The sequence below is a fragment of the Loxodonta africana genome, chromosome 14 (genome assembly GCF_030014295.1).
Source record: "Loxodonta africana isolate mLoxAfr1 chromosome 14, mLoxAfr1.hap2, whole genome shotgun sequence".
Classification (NCBI taxonomy): Eukaryota; Metazoa; Chordata; class Mammalia; order Proboscidea; family Elephantidae; genus Loxodonta; species Loxodonta africana.
The window spans coordinates 81053921-81068331 of record NC_087355.1 but is presented as its reverse complement, the minus strand read 5'-3'; the positions used below and the strand labels follow the sequence as shown (position 1 = coordinate 81068331).

General features: G+C 43.7%; 1 protein-coding gene across 1 annotated transcript in view; it reads left to right on the top strand.

The window, feature by feature from the left end:
- Positions 1–14411, top strand: part of KCNQ3 (potassium voltage-gated channel subfamily Q member 3) — a 360642-nt gene that overhangs the window by 323790 nt on the left and 22441 nt on the right. The window contains exon 9 of the mRNA XM_003408187.4: positions 1141–1167. Coding sequence (XP_003408235.1) covers positions 1141–1167 — 27 coding nt within the window. The remainder of the gene's footprint in view (positions 1–1140; positions 1168–14411) is intronic.

The following is a 14411-nucleotide window of genomic DNA, read 5'->3' as shown; positions in this document are numbered from 1 at the left end:
CAACATGTGGCCTTTTGTGTATGACGTCTTTCACTCAGCATAATGATTTCAGAGTTCATCCATGTCATTCCATGTATCAGTGCTTCACTCCCTTTTATGGCCACATAATATTCCATTGTGTGGATATAGCACATTTTGCTTATCCATTTGTCAGCTGATAGACATTTGGGTGGTTTTCACTGTTGGCTATTATAGTGTGGCAGTGAACATTGGTATACGTTGTTGTGAGAACACAGGGTTTCAGTTCTCTTAGGAAAACCTGCGATGTGGTGAAACCCATGTGAAATTGTTCACTACAGATTAGTAAGCAAGCACAAGTAAGCCCATGCTTACCTTGATTATTGGGTCGTCTGTCCCTGGATCCCACAGGTGAAGAGATGAACTTAGTCTAGAACCTGGAAAGTTGGGTTGGATCCGCAAGCAGGGAGCCCTCCAGCTGCAACTTAAAGGCTGAGTAAGACTACCGGGCAGAGAAATGAGGAAGAGAATTCCAGGCACAGGGAACAGCCTAACAAATGCTCAGACTCATGAATATATGCATAGCACATAGCAGATGGCCTGGGTTTGAATAATGACCCTGCTGCTTCCTAACAGAACAATTCATTTAACTGTGAGCAATTCATCTAGCCTCTCTGCACCTCAGTTTTCTCATCAAGAAAAAGGGGGTGATAATGGTATTTATCGCATAAGGCTATTATGAGGATTAAATGAGTTGATCCATATAAACCTCTTCAAAGAACATATGACCAATAATTATTGTTCAGTAACTGTTAGTGATGAAGATGAGGGTATCAACGATGCTGTTGCTGGTGGTGACAGAGTTATGGGGCATGTGGCTGTCACATTACAATAGTCTGTTTCTGGTCTGTCCCCACCACTAAACAAACACCCCCCACCAGCCCAGCATGAAGCTCAGCACACATGTTCTGAATGAATATATGAATGAATGGCTGAGAAGAGCCTGGTTCAGGCTGGGGAAGCCCACCCCATTCATTGGTTCCCTATAGATGTGCCCCTTTGTCCCAGAGCTCCACTCTGCCCATCTTCCAAGGGAAGCTTTGGGCCCAATTTTGGGGATGGGGAGCAACTATTCCACATAATTTATGCTTGGTTTGTTTTCTTTCCCCCTCCCCCTTGTAGGAAAGAACAGCTGGAAGGAGTAGCCAGGTAAGTGTCTCCGATTCTGAACCCCCTTGTCCCTCTGCTGTGTCGAGACATGGGATCCATTTCAGTGTGGTGTAGTGCCCCTGGGTGGCCATGCTGGTCACAGGATAGGGTCTTTGGGGCGCACTGTTGTTGCTGGTCACCGTATTCCTCTGCCATTTCCATGTTGATTGACTCAAGGACAACTTAATAGTAATCATAGCGGCAGCCACTTATTGGGTGTCTCCTCTGGGCTGGGCTCTGTGCCTGGAATTCTGCAATAGAGTATCTCCTTTTGTCCGTACAGCCACAGCGTAAGGCACGCCAGAACAGAGCAGCCTGGATTTAAGTTTTCCATCCTAGTTCCTTTATTTCTCATTTTTCCAATTTATGTTTGAAAATGGTTTCTCTGCACTTACCAAATCAGGGGCTCTGGCTTCGCCCGGAACACTGACCTTGGCTCTGAGGAGGGCTTTTCTTGAAGGATTTGCAGCATCCTCCAAGAATGAGGCCTGAATGGTTCAGGTTCTGGAAATCTCTACACAGAAGGGCAGAGATGGCTTTTGAGTTTCAGGGATGAACTTGACCTCTCATTTGATTATCCTTTGAAGTCCTGGATTTCAGGCAGCACAGCTAAGAAGTAAGCTGATACCCCTCGCTGGAGGAGGAATCCCTTAAGCCTCTTAGGTACCATGCTGTGAGTGGTTCAGAGCAGAGGGTTCTGATTTGAGCCCCACATGTCCAAATTCTAGCACTGTCTGTATCTGTCTCCTATAAACTGTCCTCTGTGACCAATGGGGTATTAAATGGGCAAAGCAGTTCAGACTGTTAGAGGTTTCAGTGAAGTGTGTAAGCGCCAAGCAAGCAAATCCTAAATCCCAGCAAAGATAGCACCAAGAGAATTCTCTCAATATCTTTTTAACACTCAGCAGTTATGTGGAGATTTCAAGTCAGGACAAAGTGGCTGCCATTAATTTTGTCTTGCTTAGTTTGGCTGGAAATAAGCTTCTCATGTATTTATCCCCTACCAAGGCTGAGCACAGTGACAACCTTCAGTGTTCTGAGATGAGCATTAGGGAGGACCCTAAAATAATACTCATCTAGGCTCATTAAAAATAATAATAATAATAAAATAACTGGCTTCTTTGTGGGCCAGGAAATCTTATCCATTCTTTTCACACATGACGCCAACCTCTTCCTGCCTCTGAGGGAGGAGGATTATTTGCTGAGATAATGGTGACGGGCAGCATTTATTGAATGTTTTCCACATCGTAGGCAGCCTGCTAAGCACTTTGAATGCATTACTTCATTTAATCCTCAAACAACCCTGGGAGATGTGGGCTTACTGTCATTTTGCACGTGAAGAAACTGGGGGTTGGGGAGGATGAGATATGTCCAAAATCACGTGGTCGATCAGGACATTTCGACCCCAGCTGGTTTTGCCCTGAAGCCCATAATTGTGGTCACTACCCTGAGCCCCTGATGTGTTAAGCAGGGCGTGGGCTAGGACCATAGGTAACCAGGCAGAACTTGACTTTCCAGGATTTCCAGTGGGGCAGGCAGATGTGAAAACTACAGTCTCTACAGAGTGTGGGAAACGCTGGGACAGAGATGAACACACAGTGTCTTTGGAGCAAAAGAGGCGATGTCATCGCCAAGACGCTGGAGCGTGCTTTAAAGGGGCAAACGTGGGCACGGTGGAGTGACCAGGCAACCAGTGGCACTGCCAGTGGAGGGACCTGTGTGTGCAAAGTCACGCAGGAGGGTCCTTGGGGAGGGCAAAGGGTTTGGTGCAGATGGAATGACAGTTCACTTGTGATGTAGCAGGGCAGGTGGGCAGGGGCCAAGAAGAACTAGGGCCTAAGAAGTGGCTGTCATAAAGTCCCCTTGACTTAGCTCATGGGTAGGAACACCTTAAGGGATATGCAATCGACTTCCTGCCTTGTTCACTGTCTTTAGCCCCTGGGCCCTGCAATACTCTGTCTTATTAGTCATTCATCTAGTGCCAGCCAGGAAAAGAGCTCCGAAAATTTACACTTCAGCTCCAGGAAGGTGGAGCTGGCTGAATACTGGAGTTTCTCTGGAGTTCCCTGGGCAGGTTTTTAATGGGGTTCTCACTCAAACTTCTGTAACAGTGCTAGGGGAGAGAGGCAGACCCAGAGGCGGGCAGGAGTCAAAACTTCTTGTTCATTCATTCATGTATCAGATTTTTTTAGTGCTGTATATATGCCAGGGTGAAAGCAAGAAACTTCATAGATATGATCACTGGCAATTCTCTCCAAACCTCTACAAAGCAGGTGTTATTGGACCCACTTAACAGGTGAGGACACAGTGCTCAGGGTGTACAGGAGAAATCTTCAGTCCTTGTCTCTGCAGCCCCAGCACCCATGGTCTTCCGGCTACACAAAGTTGCAGAGGCATCAATAGATTCTGATGGGGAGTACAGGGCTTTCATGATCAGACATGCTCTTCAGAACACAGAAAATTATCTCAGGCTGATGCAGAGCCCGAAGGTATAGTCCCAGGCATTCAACAGCCCCTATTCACTCACTCACTCACTTGTTCATTCTACAAGTCGTTGAGGGCCTTCTGTATGCCACACCCTGCGTTGGGTGATAGAGAGGAAGCTGCTGAGTGGAGTATATTGATATGTGAGAACATGAATTGTTGCTCTCTCTTGAATTTACAACCCAGAAAGGATGCCAGTCCTTGTGCTCACTAGGATAAGAGGGCAGGGGTTAAGAAATGTTGTCGTTAGGTGCCATTGAGTTGGTTTCAATTCATAGGGGCCCTATGTACAACAGAACAAAGCACTGCCTGATCTTGCGTCATCCTCACAATCATTGTTATGTTTGAGCCCATTGTTGCAGCCACTGTGCCAATCCATCTAGACTCAGGTCTTCCTCTTTTTCATTGACCTTCTACCTCACCAAGGATCATATCCTTGTCCTGAATAACATGTCCAAAGTACTTTGGATAAAGTCTCACCATCCTTGCTTTCAAGAAGGATTGTGGCTATACTTCTAAGAGAGACTTGTTCGTTCTTTTGGCAGTCCATTGTATATTCAGTATTCTTCTCCAACACTAATTCAACGGAATCAATTCTTCAGTCTTCCTAATTCATTGTCCAGTTTTCACATGCATACGAGGTGACTGAAAATATCATGGCTTGGGTCAGGCAAACCTTAGTCCTCAAAGTGACATCTTTGCTTTTCAAAACATTGAAGAGGTCTTTTCCAGATTTGCCCAATGCAATATGTCATTTGATTTCCTGACTGTTGCTTCACTGGGCGTTGATTGTTGATCCAAGTAAAATAAAATCCTTGACAACTTCAATGTTTTCTCCCTTTATCATGATGTTGCTTATCAGGACAGTTGTGGGGATTTTTGTTTTCTTTATGTTAAGGTGTAATCCATACTGAAGGCAGTAGTCTTCAGTCTTCATCAGTAAATGCTACAAGTCCTCTTCAGTTTCAGCAAGCAAATTGTGTCACCTGCATAGCAGAGGTTGCTAATGAGTCTTCATTTTTGCCCATAGAATCCTTCCAAATTGCAACTTGAAACTCGAATTTTTTCTTCAGTTCTTTTGGCTTGAGAAATGTCAAGCGTGTTCTTCCCTTTTGGTTTTCTAACTCTAGGTCTTTGCACATTTCATTAAAATACTTTGTCTTCTCAAGGTGCCCTTTGAAATCTTCTGTTCAGCTCTTTTACTTCATTTCTTCCATTGGCTTTGTCTACTCTGTGTTCATGAGCAAGTTTCAGAGTCTCTTCTGATATCCATCTTGGTCTTTTCTTTCCTGTCTTTTTCTTATTGATTCTCCTTTTGAAGGAGACCTTTTTTTAATCCCTGGCTGCTTTTAAAATTTTTGTTTTGTTTTGCTTTTAAAATTTTCTCTTTATCTTTGGTTTTGGCAAGTTTAATGATAATATGTCTTGGTGATTTTCTTTTTGGATCAATCTTATATGGGGTTCGATGAGCATCTTGGATAGATATCCTTTCGTCTTTCATGATGTCAGGGAAGTTTTCTGCCAACAGATCTTCAACTATTCTCTCTGTATTTTCTGTTATCCCTCCCTGTTCTGGAACTTCAATCACACGCAAGTTATTCTTCTTGATAGAGTCCCACATGATTCTTAGGGTTTCTTCATTTTTTTTTTTAATTCTTTTATCTGATTTTTCTTCAACTATAATTTTTATATTGGTGTCAATTGCCTTACCCTCCAGCTCCTCTACTCTGCATTCCAATTGCTCGATTCTGCTCCTCTGACTTCCTATTTTGTTGTCTAATTCTGTAATTTTACTGTTAATCTTTTGTATTTCTGAATGCTGTCTCTCTATGGATTCTTGCAGCTTATTAATTTTTCTACTATGTTCTTGAATAATCTTTTTGATTTCTTCAACTGCTTTATCAGTGTGTTCCTTGGCTTTTTCTGTAGAATGCCTTATTTCATTTCTGAGGTCATCCCTGATATCTTGAAGCATTCTGTAAATTAGTTTTTTATATTCTGCATCTGGCAATTCCAGGATTGTATCTCCATTTGGGAAAGATTTTGATTCTTTAATTTGGGGGGTTGTAGAAGCAATCATGGTCTGCTTCTTTATGTGGTTTGATATTGACTGCTGTCTCCGAGCCATCTATAAGATATTGTAATGATTTATTTTATATTTGCTCACTGAGTCTTATCTTGTTTTGGTTTCTTTCAATATACGTAGACGGGCTACTAGATTGCATTGTCTTGATTGTTGTAGCCTTTGAATCACTTATGTCCTATTACCAGGTGGTTTGGGCTGTTACCAGATATATAAGCCTAAGAGTCCATCCACTTTTCTTGAGTAGAATCTGATTTTGGGTTACCAAGTGTGTGGTGTAGACTGTCACCTATTCGCTTAGAGGAGTAGTGGTGATAGTTGTGTGCACCAGATTCTAGTAGCAGCAGGGGGTCACACTCCGGGGGGGCAGGATGCTGACAGGCTTCCCCCAAGTGCCAGTGAGGTAGGTGTGTCTCTATTCCTAAAGCATTTTGGTGGGTGGGCTCTGCAGCTATACCTTAGGCACCCAATGCATGTACCTCTACAGATTGATAGGTGTCACTATCCTCAGACCCCTATGGCAGGAGGCTAGGTGGTTTGGGTGGAGCTTCAGCCCTCAGTTCCCTGTTGTGGGTCAATGAGGGCTCTGTTTAATAGGTAGAGGTATCAGACCTGGAAAACTTGTCTTTCCAGTAATCCGCTAAAACAATTACAGCCAGATCACTATCAGAATTGCCTTTGCATTATAATAGCCAACTTGTTCCCTGTAGGGATGAAAGCCCAAGACCGTGGATCTCGTATGCTTGGCTGGAGCTGGTTCTGTATTTTTAGTCCAATTTTGGGAAGTCAGGGAAGGATTTTTGGTCCCTGGGTTTTTTGTAGCTGCTTCTTTCAGGCCAGGAGAATGGGTTAGGAAAAGACAAGACAAAAAAAACAAAAAACAAAAAAAAACACAGAGCACTTCACTCTCTAGCCCAGGAAATTCCAATGTTAATGAAGCCACCTGGGAAGGGGAGGGGAGGGATCAGATAGATAGAAGAGAGTAGCACCCAGGAATATAGACAAAGTTACTTATCTTGCTTGGTAATGACTGTTTTATCTGAGATTCCTGAGGGGTGTGTAGCCTGTGTGCATTGGCTGGGTCAAGATTGCCCCCAAGAGTCAAGCCTGCGTCCTGTGCTTGTGCTGTCTCAGAAGCCGTGGTCAGTTCCTCTGCTCCCAGTCCAAAGCTCAGTGACAAGGTTCCCCGGCTGGGACACCGCACTCCAGGCTCCAAAACCAATCACTGCCTCCTGGTGACTTCTCCTCCTGTCAGCCGTGTCGCTGCGCTGCCCGCGTGCACTGGCTGGGTTTCCCCTGCAGTCACTTCAGGGGGCTAGGGCTGTGTCCTGTGTTTGCGCCATCTCAGGAAGCCATGCTCAGCTTCCCTGAGCCCAGTTCAAAGCCCGGCGCCAAGGTTTTCTGACTGGGACGCTGGCTCCAGGCTCCAAAAACAGTCGCTGCTTCCCTGTGGTTGCTTGTTCTCTCGTTAGCCACATCAGTGTGCAGCCTGCTTGCGGTGGCTGAGTCTCTATCACTCAGGTCAACTCTTTAGATCTGTGTTTGATGGTCAGGGTTCGTAGATTGTCATGTATGGGATCGATTCACTTGTTTTTCCGAGTCTTCATTGCAAGAGGGATCCGAGGTAGCTTCTACCTAGTCAGCCATCTTGGCCCCGCCTCTCTCCTGTCTTTTTAATGACCTTCTGCTTCCTTCAATTATAATGTCCTTAATGTCACTCCACAACTCATTTGGTCTTTGGTCATTAATGTACAATGCGTCAAATCAATTCTTGAGATGGTGTCCAAATCCAGGTGGCGTATACTGAAGGTTGTATTTTGGCCCTCGAGGGCTTGTTCTAATTTTCTTCAGCTTCAAATTGAGCTTGCATATGAGCAATTGATGGCCTTTTCCAGAGTCAGCCCCTGGCCTTATTCTGACTGATGGTATTGAGCTTTTCCGTTGTCTCTTTCCACAGATGTAGTAGATTTGATTCCTGTGGTTTCCATCCAGTGAGGCCCACATGTAAGCCACCCTTTAAGTTGTTGAAAAAAGATATTTGCAGAGAAGAAGTCGTTGGTCTTTCAAAATTCTATCATGCAGGTAGCTAACAGATATATGAGGAAATGTTCACGATCATTAGCCATTAGAGAAATGCAGATCAAAACTGCAATGAGATTTCATCTCACTCCAACAAGGCTGCCATTAATCCAAAAAACACAAAATAATAAATATTGGAGAGGCTGTGGAGAGATTGGAACCCTTCTACACTGCTGGTGGGAATGTCAAATGGTACAACCACTTTGGAAATCGATTTGGCGCTTCCTTAAAAAGTTAGAAATAGAACTACCATACGATCTAGCAATCCCACTGCTTGGAATATATCCTAGAGAAATAAGAGCCTTTACATGAACAGATATATGCACACTCATGTTTATTGCAGCTCTGTTTACCTTAGCAAAAAGATGGAAGCAACCAAGGTGCCCATCAATGAATGAATGGATAAATTATGGTATTTTCACACAATGGCATACTACGCATCAATAAAGAACAGTGAGAAATCTGTGAAACATTTTGTAACATGGAGGAACCTGGAAGGCATTATGCTGAGTGAAATTAGTCAGTTGCAAAAGGACAAATATTGTATAAGACCACTATTATAAGAACTTGAGAAATAGTTTAAACTGAGAAGAAAACATTCTTTTGTGGTTACGAGAGGGGGGAGGTCAGGGGGTGGGAGAGGGGTATTCACTAATTAGATAGTAGATAAGAACTTCTTTAGGTGAAGGGAAAGACAACACACAATACAGGGGGGGTCAGCACAACTGGACCAAACCAAAAGCAAAGAAGTTTCCTGAATAAACTGAATGCTTCAAAGGCCAGCGTAGCAGGGGCAGGGGTCTGGGGACCATGGTTTCAGGGGACATCTAAGTCAATCGGCATAATAAAATCTATTAAGAAAACATTCTGCATCCCACATTGAAGAGCGGCGTCTGGAGTCTTAAATGCTAGCAAGCAGCCATCTAAGATGCATCAATTGGTCTCAACCCACCTGGATCAAAGGAGAATGAAGAACACCAAGGACACAAGGTGATTACAAGCCCGAGAGACAGAAAGGGCCACATGAACCAGTGACTACATCATCCTGAGACCAGAAGAACTAGATGGTGCCCAGCTACAACCGATGACTGCCCTGACAGGGAACACAACAGAGAACCCCTGAGGGAGCAGGAGAGCAGTGGGATGCAGACCCCAAATTCTCATAAGACCAGACTTAATGGTCTGAGTGAGACTGGAAGGACCGCGGTGGTCATGGCCCCCAGACCTTCTGTTGTCCCAGGACAGGAACCATTCCTGAAGCCAACTCTTCAGACATGGATTGGACTGGATGATGGGTTGGAGAGGGATGCTGGTGAGGAGTGAGCTTCTTGGATCAGGTGGACACTTGAGACTATGTTGGCATCTCCTACCTGGAGGGGAGATGAGAGGGTGGAGGGGGCTAGAAGCTAGTGAAAAGGACACGAAAAGAGAGTGGAGGGAGAGAGCAGGCTGTCTCATTATGGGGAGAGTAATTGGGAGTGTGTAGCAAGATGTATATGGGTTTTTGTGTGAGAGACTGATTTGATTTGTAAACTTTCACTTAAAACACAATAAAAATTATTTTTTAAAAAATCATGCAATCTCCGGCATCATTTCTATCACCAAGGCCATATTTTCCAACTACCTATCCTTCTTCTTTGTTTCCAACTTCCATGTTCCAATCACCAGTAAATATCAATGCCTCTTGATTACACGTTCAATCAATTTCAGACCACAGAATTTGGTAAAAATCTTCAGTTTCTTCAACTTTGGCATTAGTGGTTGGTGCATAAATTTGAGTAATAGTCCTATTTACTAGTCTTCCTTGTAGGCATATAGATATTATTCTATCATTGATGGCATTGTACTTCAGTGTAGATGTTGAGATGTTATTTTTGACTATGACTGCAACACCATTCCTCTTTAGCTTGTCATTCCCAGTATAGTAGGCCATATGATTGTTTGGTTCAGAATGGCCAGTGCCAGTCCTTTTCAACTCACTAATGCCTGTGATATCGATGTTTATGCATTCCTTTTCATTTCTGTTGATTTTCAGTTTTTCTAGATTCATACTTTGTACATTCCAAGTTCTGATTATTAATGGATATTAACTAAAACAGCTATTTATTCCCATTTTGAGTCATGCCCCATCAACAAGTGAAGGTCCCAAAAGCTTTACTCCCTCGACGTCATTAACCTAAAACCTAGTGCCGTTGAGTCAACTCCAACTCATAGCAACCCTATAGGACAGAGTAGAGCTGCCCCATAGAGTTTCCAAAGAGTGCCTGGCGGTTTCGAACTGCCAGCCTCTTGGTTAGCAGTCGTAGCACTTAACCACTATGCCACCAGGGTTTCCTAGGTCAACTCTATTTCGAGGAGGCAGCTCTTCCCCGGTCGTATTTTGAGTGCCTTTCAACCTGAGAGGCTGATCTTCTAGCACTATATCAGACTGCTACTCATAAGGTTTTTACTGGCCTATTTTTTCAGAAGTAACCAGCAAGTCTTCTTCCTAATCTGTCTTAATCTGGAAGCTTTGCTGAAACCTGTCCACTATTGGTGACCCTACTGGTATTTGAAATAGAGGAAATAAATTAATACTTACAGATAGACAATAGCAACTCCTAATGTTAGACAGGAAACTTAGGGGGCAGTGAATTTATGTCAGTGGGGAAGGAACAATTCAGAAAAGGAGGGTGAGGATGGCTTTATAACTTGGAGAATGTAGTCAGTGTCATTGAATTTTACATGAAGAAATTGTTGAATTGGTGTATGTTTTGCTGTGTATATTTTCAACAATAATAAAAAAATTAGTATTTATAGAACACCTTCTATGTGCCAGTTTCTGTGCCAAATCTTTCACAGCTATTACCTCAGAGCAACTACTTGAGGCAGGGAGTACTTATTCCCGTTGTACAGATGAGGTAACTGTATAGATAAGGCTCAGAAAGGCCACAGATTTTCTCAAGGTCACAGAGATAGTAAGGGGTGGAGCTGGGCTTCAAGTCAAGTTGCAACTGGCATGTTGCACTAGGGCAACTTTATTTTAGAGTTATTAACATTTTTTTTTTTTTTTTTTGGTGCCAGGAACCCTTATGGCAGCATGACTGTGAAGGTTGTATGTCAACTTGGCTGGGCCATGACTCTCCATGGTTTTGCAGTTATGAAATGATGTAGTTTGACAGTTATGTAATCATGTAGTCATCCTCCCTGATGTGATCAGCAAAATCAGTCATAAAGGGAGTTTTCTTGATGGTGTGGCCTCCATCCAATATATATATGGACATTCTGGTAAAGCTTACTTGCTTGGTCTGGATCCTGCATCTGGCTTGTCATCATCTGACCTCCAGTTCTTGGGGCATGAGTCAGTTGCCTGCTGTATTGCCTGCTGATCTTGGGATTTGCCAGCCTCAGCAGCCTGTGATCCAGCAGCCTACTGGCTGACCTGCCAGTCTTGGGTTTGTCAGCCCCTATTGCTGTGTGAGTTAGATGCCTCCAGCCTGATGCCTGATCCATGGAATTGGGGCTTGCCAGCCTTTACAACCGTGTGAGCCATTTCCTTGAAATAAATCTCAATTTCTCTATATATGTATATGCTTCACTGGTTTTACTTCTCTAGAGAACCCAGCCTAACACATTGGGTACCAAGAATGGTTCTAGAGAAACAAAATTGTAAGGATGAGTTTTCTAAATTAGTTCTCAAGTCTGACTAGTCTTAAAGGTACTGATGACTCTGCTTCCAGTAGTAAAGAGGATGCTGGTAATCTATGTGTGAGGTGGCAATATTAATACACAAAATATCACCACCAATAGATCAAGTGTTGATGAGAAATGAGGCTTTGCTTGATCGCGTGTTTGATATTTTTCTACAATTTTGTGAGAATGAGAAGTGTAAAGAAGCTTGTTGGTTGGTCCTACTTTCACTAGACAAAGTGGTGAAAGAAAGAGCTGAGCTCAGGGCTTCAGAGTCATAGCTCAAGTGCAGCATGTTGTTGTTTTTAGGTGCTGTCGCGTTGATTCCAACTCATAGCAACTCTGTGTACAACAGAACAAAACTCTGCCTGGTCCTATGCCATCCTCACAGTCATTGTTATGCTTGAGCCCATCGTTGCAGCCACTGTCTCAATCCATCTCCTTGAGGATCTGCCTCTTTTTTGCTGACCCTTCATTTTACCCAGCATGATGTCCTTCTCCAGGGACACTGGTCCCTCCTGATAACATGTCCAAAATAGGTGAGATGAAGTCTCGCCATCCTTGCTTCTAAGGAGCATTCTCGCTGTACTTCTTCCAAGACAGATTTGTTTGTTCTTCTGGCAGTCCATGGTATACTCAGTATTCTTCCCTGGGTACCCTTGAGGAAGGAACCCACTACACTGCCAAAAATTTATACTGTTAATCTTTCTCCCAGCCTTTCCTAAAGGGATCTATGGCCTCTCACAAGTGACTGTTCATTGGGGAAAATGAAATAATTAGACTTTTGGGGGATTACTGGATACTGACTCTTAACTCTGACACTAATTCCAGGAGACCCAAAATGTCACTGTAGCCCACCAGTCAGAGTGGGATTGTACGTATGGAGGTCAGATTATTAATGGAGTCTCAGCTTAGGTTCATCTCACAGTGGGTCCAGTGGGTCCCTGAACCAATCCTGTGGTGATTTCCCCAGTTCAAAATGCATAATTGGAATAGATATACTCAGCAACTGGCAGAACCCACACATTGGGTCCCTGACAAGTGGAATAAAGGCTATTATGGTAGGACCAGGCAGTGTTTCATTCTGTTGTATATAGGATCACTACAAATTGGAACCAACTCGATGGCACCTAACAACAACATGATAGGAAAAGCTGAGTGGAAGCCATTAGCACTGCCCCTACGTATGAGAACAGTAAACCAAAAGCAGGAATTGCAGAGATTACTGCCACCATCAAGAACTTGAAGGATGCTGCGGTGTTGATTCCCACCACATCCCCACTCAACTCTCCTGTTTGGCCTGTGCAAAAACAAATGGCTTTTGGAGAATGACAGTGGATTATCGTAAACTTAACCAGGTAGTGACTCCAATTGCAGCTGATGTTCCAGATGTGGTTTCATTGTTGAGCAAATTAATACATTTCCTGGTATGTGGCTCTTGATTTGGCCAATGTCTTTTTCTCAAAAGCAGTTTGCCTTCAGCTGGGAAGGCCAGCAATACACCTTAACTGTCCTACCTCAGAGGTGTATAACTCTCCAGCCTATGTCATAATTTAGCCTGCAAGAAACTTGACCAACTTTCCCTTCCACAAGATGTCACACTGATCCATTACATTGATGATGATATGCTGATTGGACCTAGTAAGAAAGAAGCGTCAATGACTCTGGACTTATTGGTAAAACATTTGCATGCTAAAGGGTTGAAAATTAATCTCACAAAAATTCAGATTCCTTCCACCTCAGTGAAATTTCTAGGAGTCCAGTGGTGTGGGGCACGTCAAGATATTCCTTCTAAAGTGAAGGATAAGTTGTTGCATCTGGCCCCTCCTACAACTAAAAAGGAGACACAACACCTGGTAGGCCTTTTTGGATCCGGGGGGCAACATATTCTCCAACACATCTTCATTTGGGTATGCTATCCTGGCTTATTTATCAAGTGACTTGAAAACCTCCTAATTTTGAGTAGGGCCCGGAACAAGAGAAGGTTCTGCAACAGGTTCAGGCTGCTGTGCAAGCTGCTCTGCCATTTGGGTGATATGATCCAGCTGGCCCAATGGTACTTGAAGTGTCAGTGGCAGATATGATACTGTTTGGAGTCTTTGAAAGGCCTCTATTGGTGAATCACAGCATAGACCCTTAGGATTATGTAGTAAAGTCCTGCCATCCTCTACAGATAACTACTCTCCTTTTGAGAAACAGCTTGACCTTGTTACTGGGCCTTAGTAGAGGCTGAATGCTTAACCATTGACCATCAGGTCACCATGTGTTCTGAGCTTCTCATCATGAACTGAGTGTCGTCTAATCTACACAGTCATAAAGTCAGACATGCACAGCAGCACTCCAGCATTAAATGGAAGTGGTATATACAAGATCGGGCTCAAGCAGGACTTGAAGGCACAAGTTACATGAGGAAGTAGCCCAAATGCCTACTTCTATCACATTTACTGCCCTCTCTCAGTCTGCACCTATGACCTCATGAGGAATTTCTTATGATCAGTTGGCTGAGGAAGAGAAAACTGGTGCCTGGTTTACAGATAGTACTGCACGATAGGCAGGCACCACTTGTAAGTGGACAGCAATAGCACTGCAGCCCATTTCTGGGACCTCACTGAAGGACAGAGGTGAAGGAGTATCCTAGCAATGGATGCTTTGAGCAGTGCACCTGGTTGTTCACTTTGCTTGGAAGGAGAAATGGTCAGGTGTGCAACTGTATACTGATTCATGGCTGTGGCCAGTGGTTTGGCTGGATGGTCAGGGATTTGGAAGGAGCATGATTGGAAAATTGGTTCCAAGGAGGTGTGGGGAAGAGTTATGTAGATAGACCTGTCTGAATAGGCCAAAGAAGTGAAGATATTTGTGTCTCATGTGGTTGGTCTCCAAAGGGTGACCTTGGCAAAGGACAGTTTTAACAATCAAGTGGATAGGATGA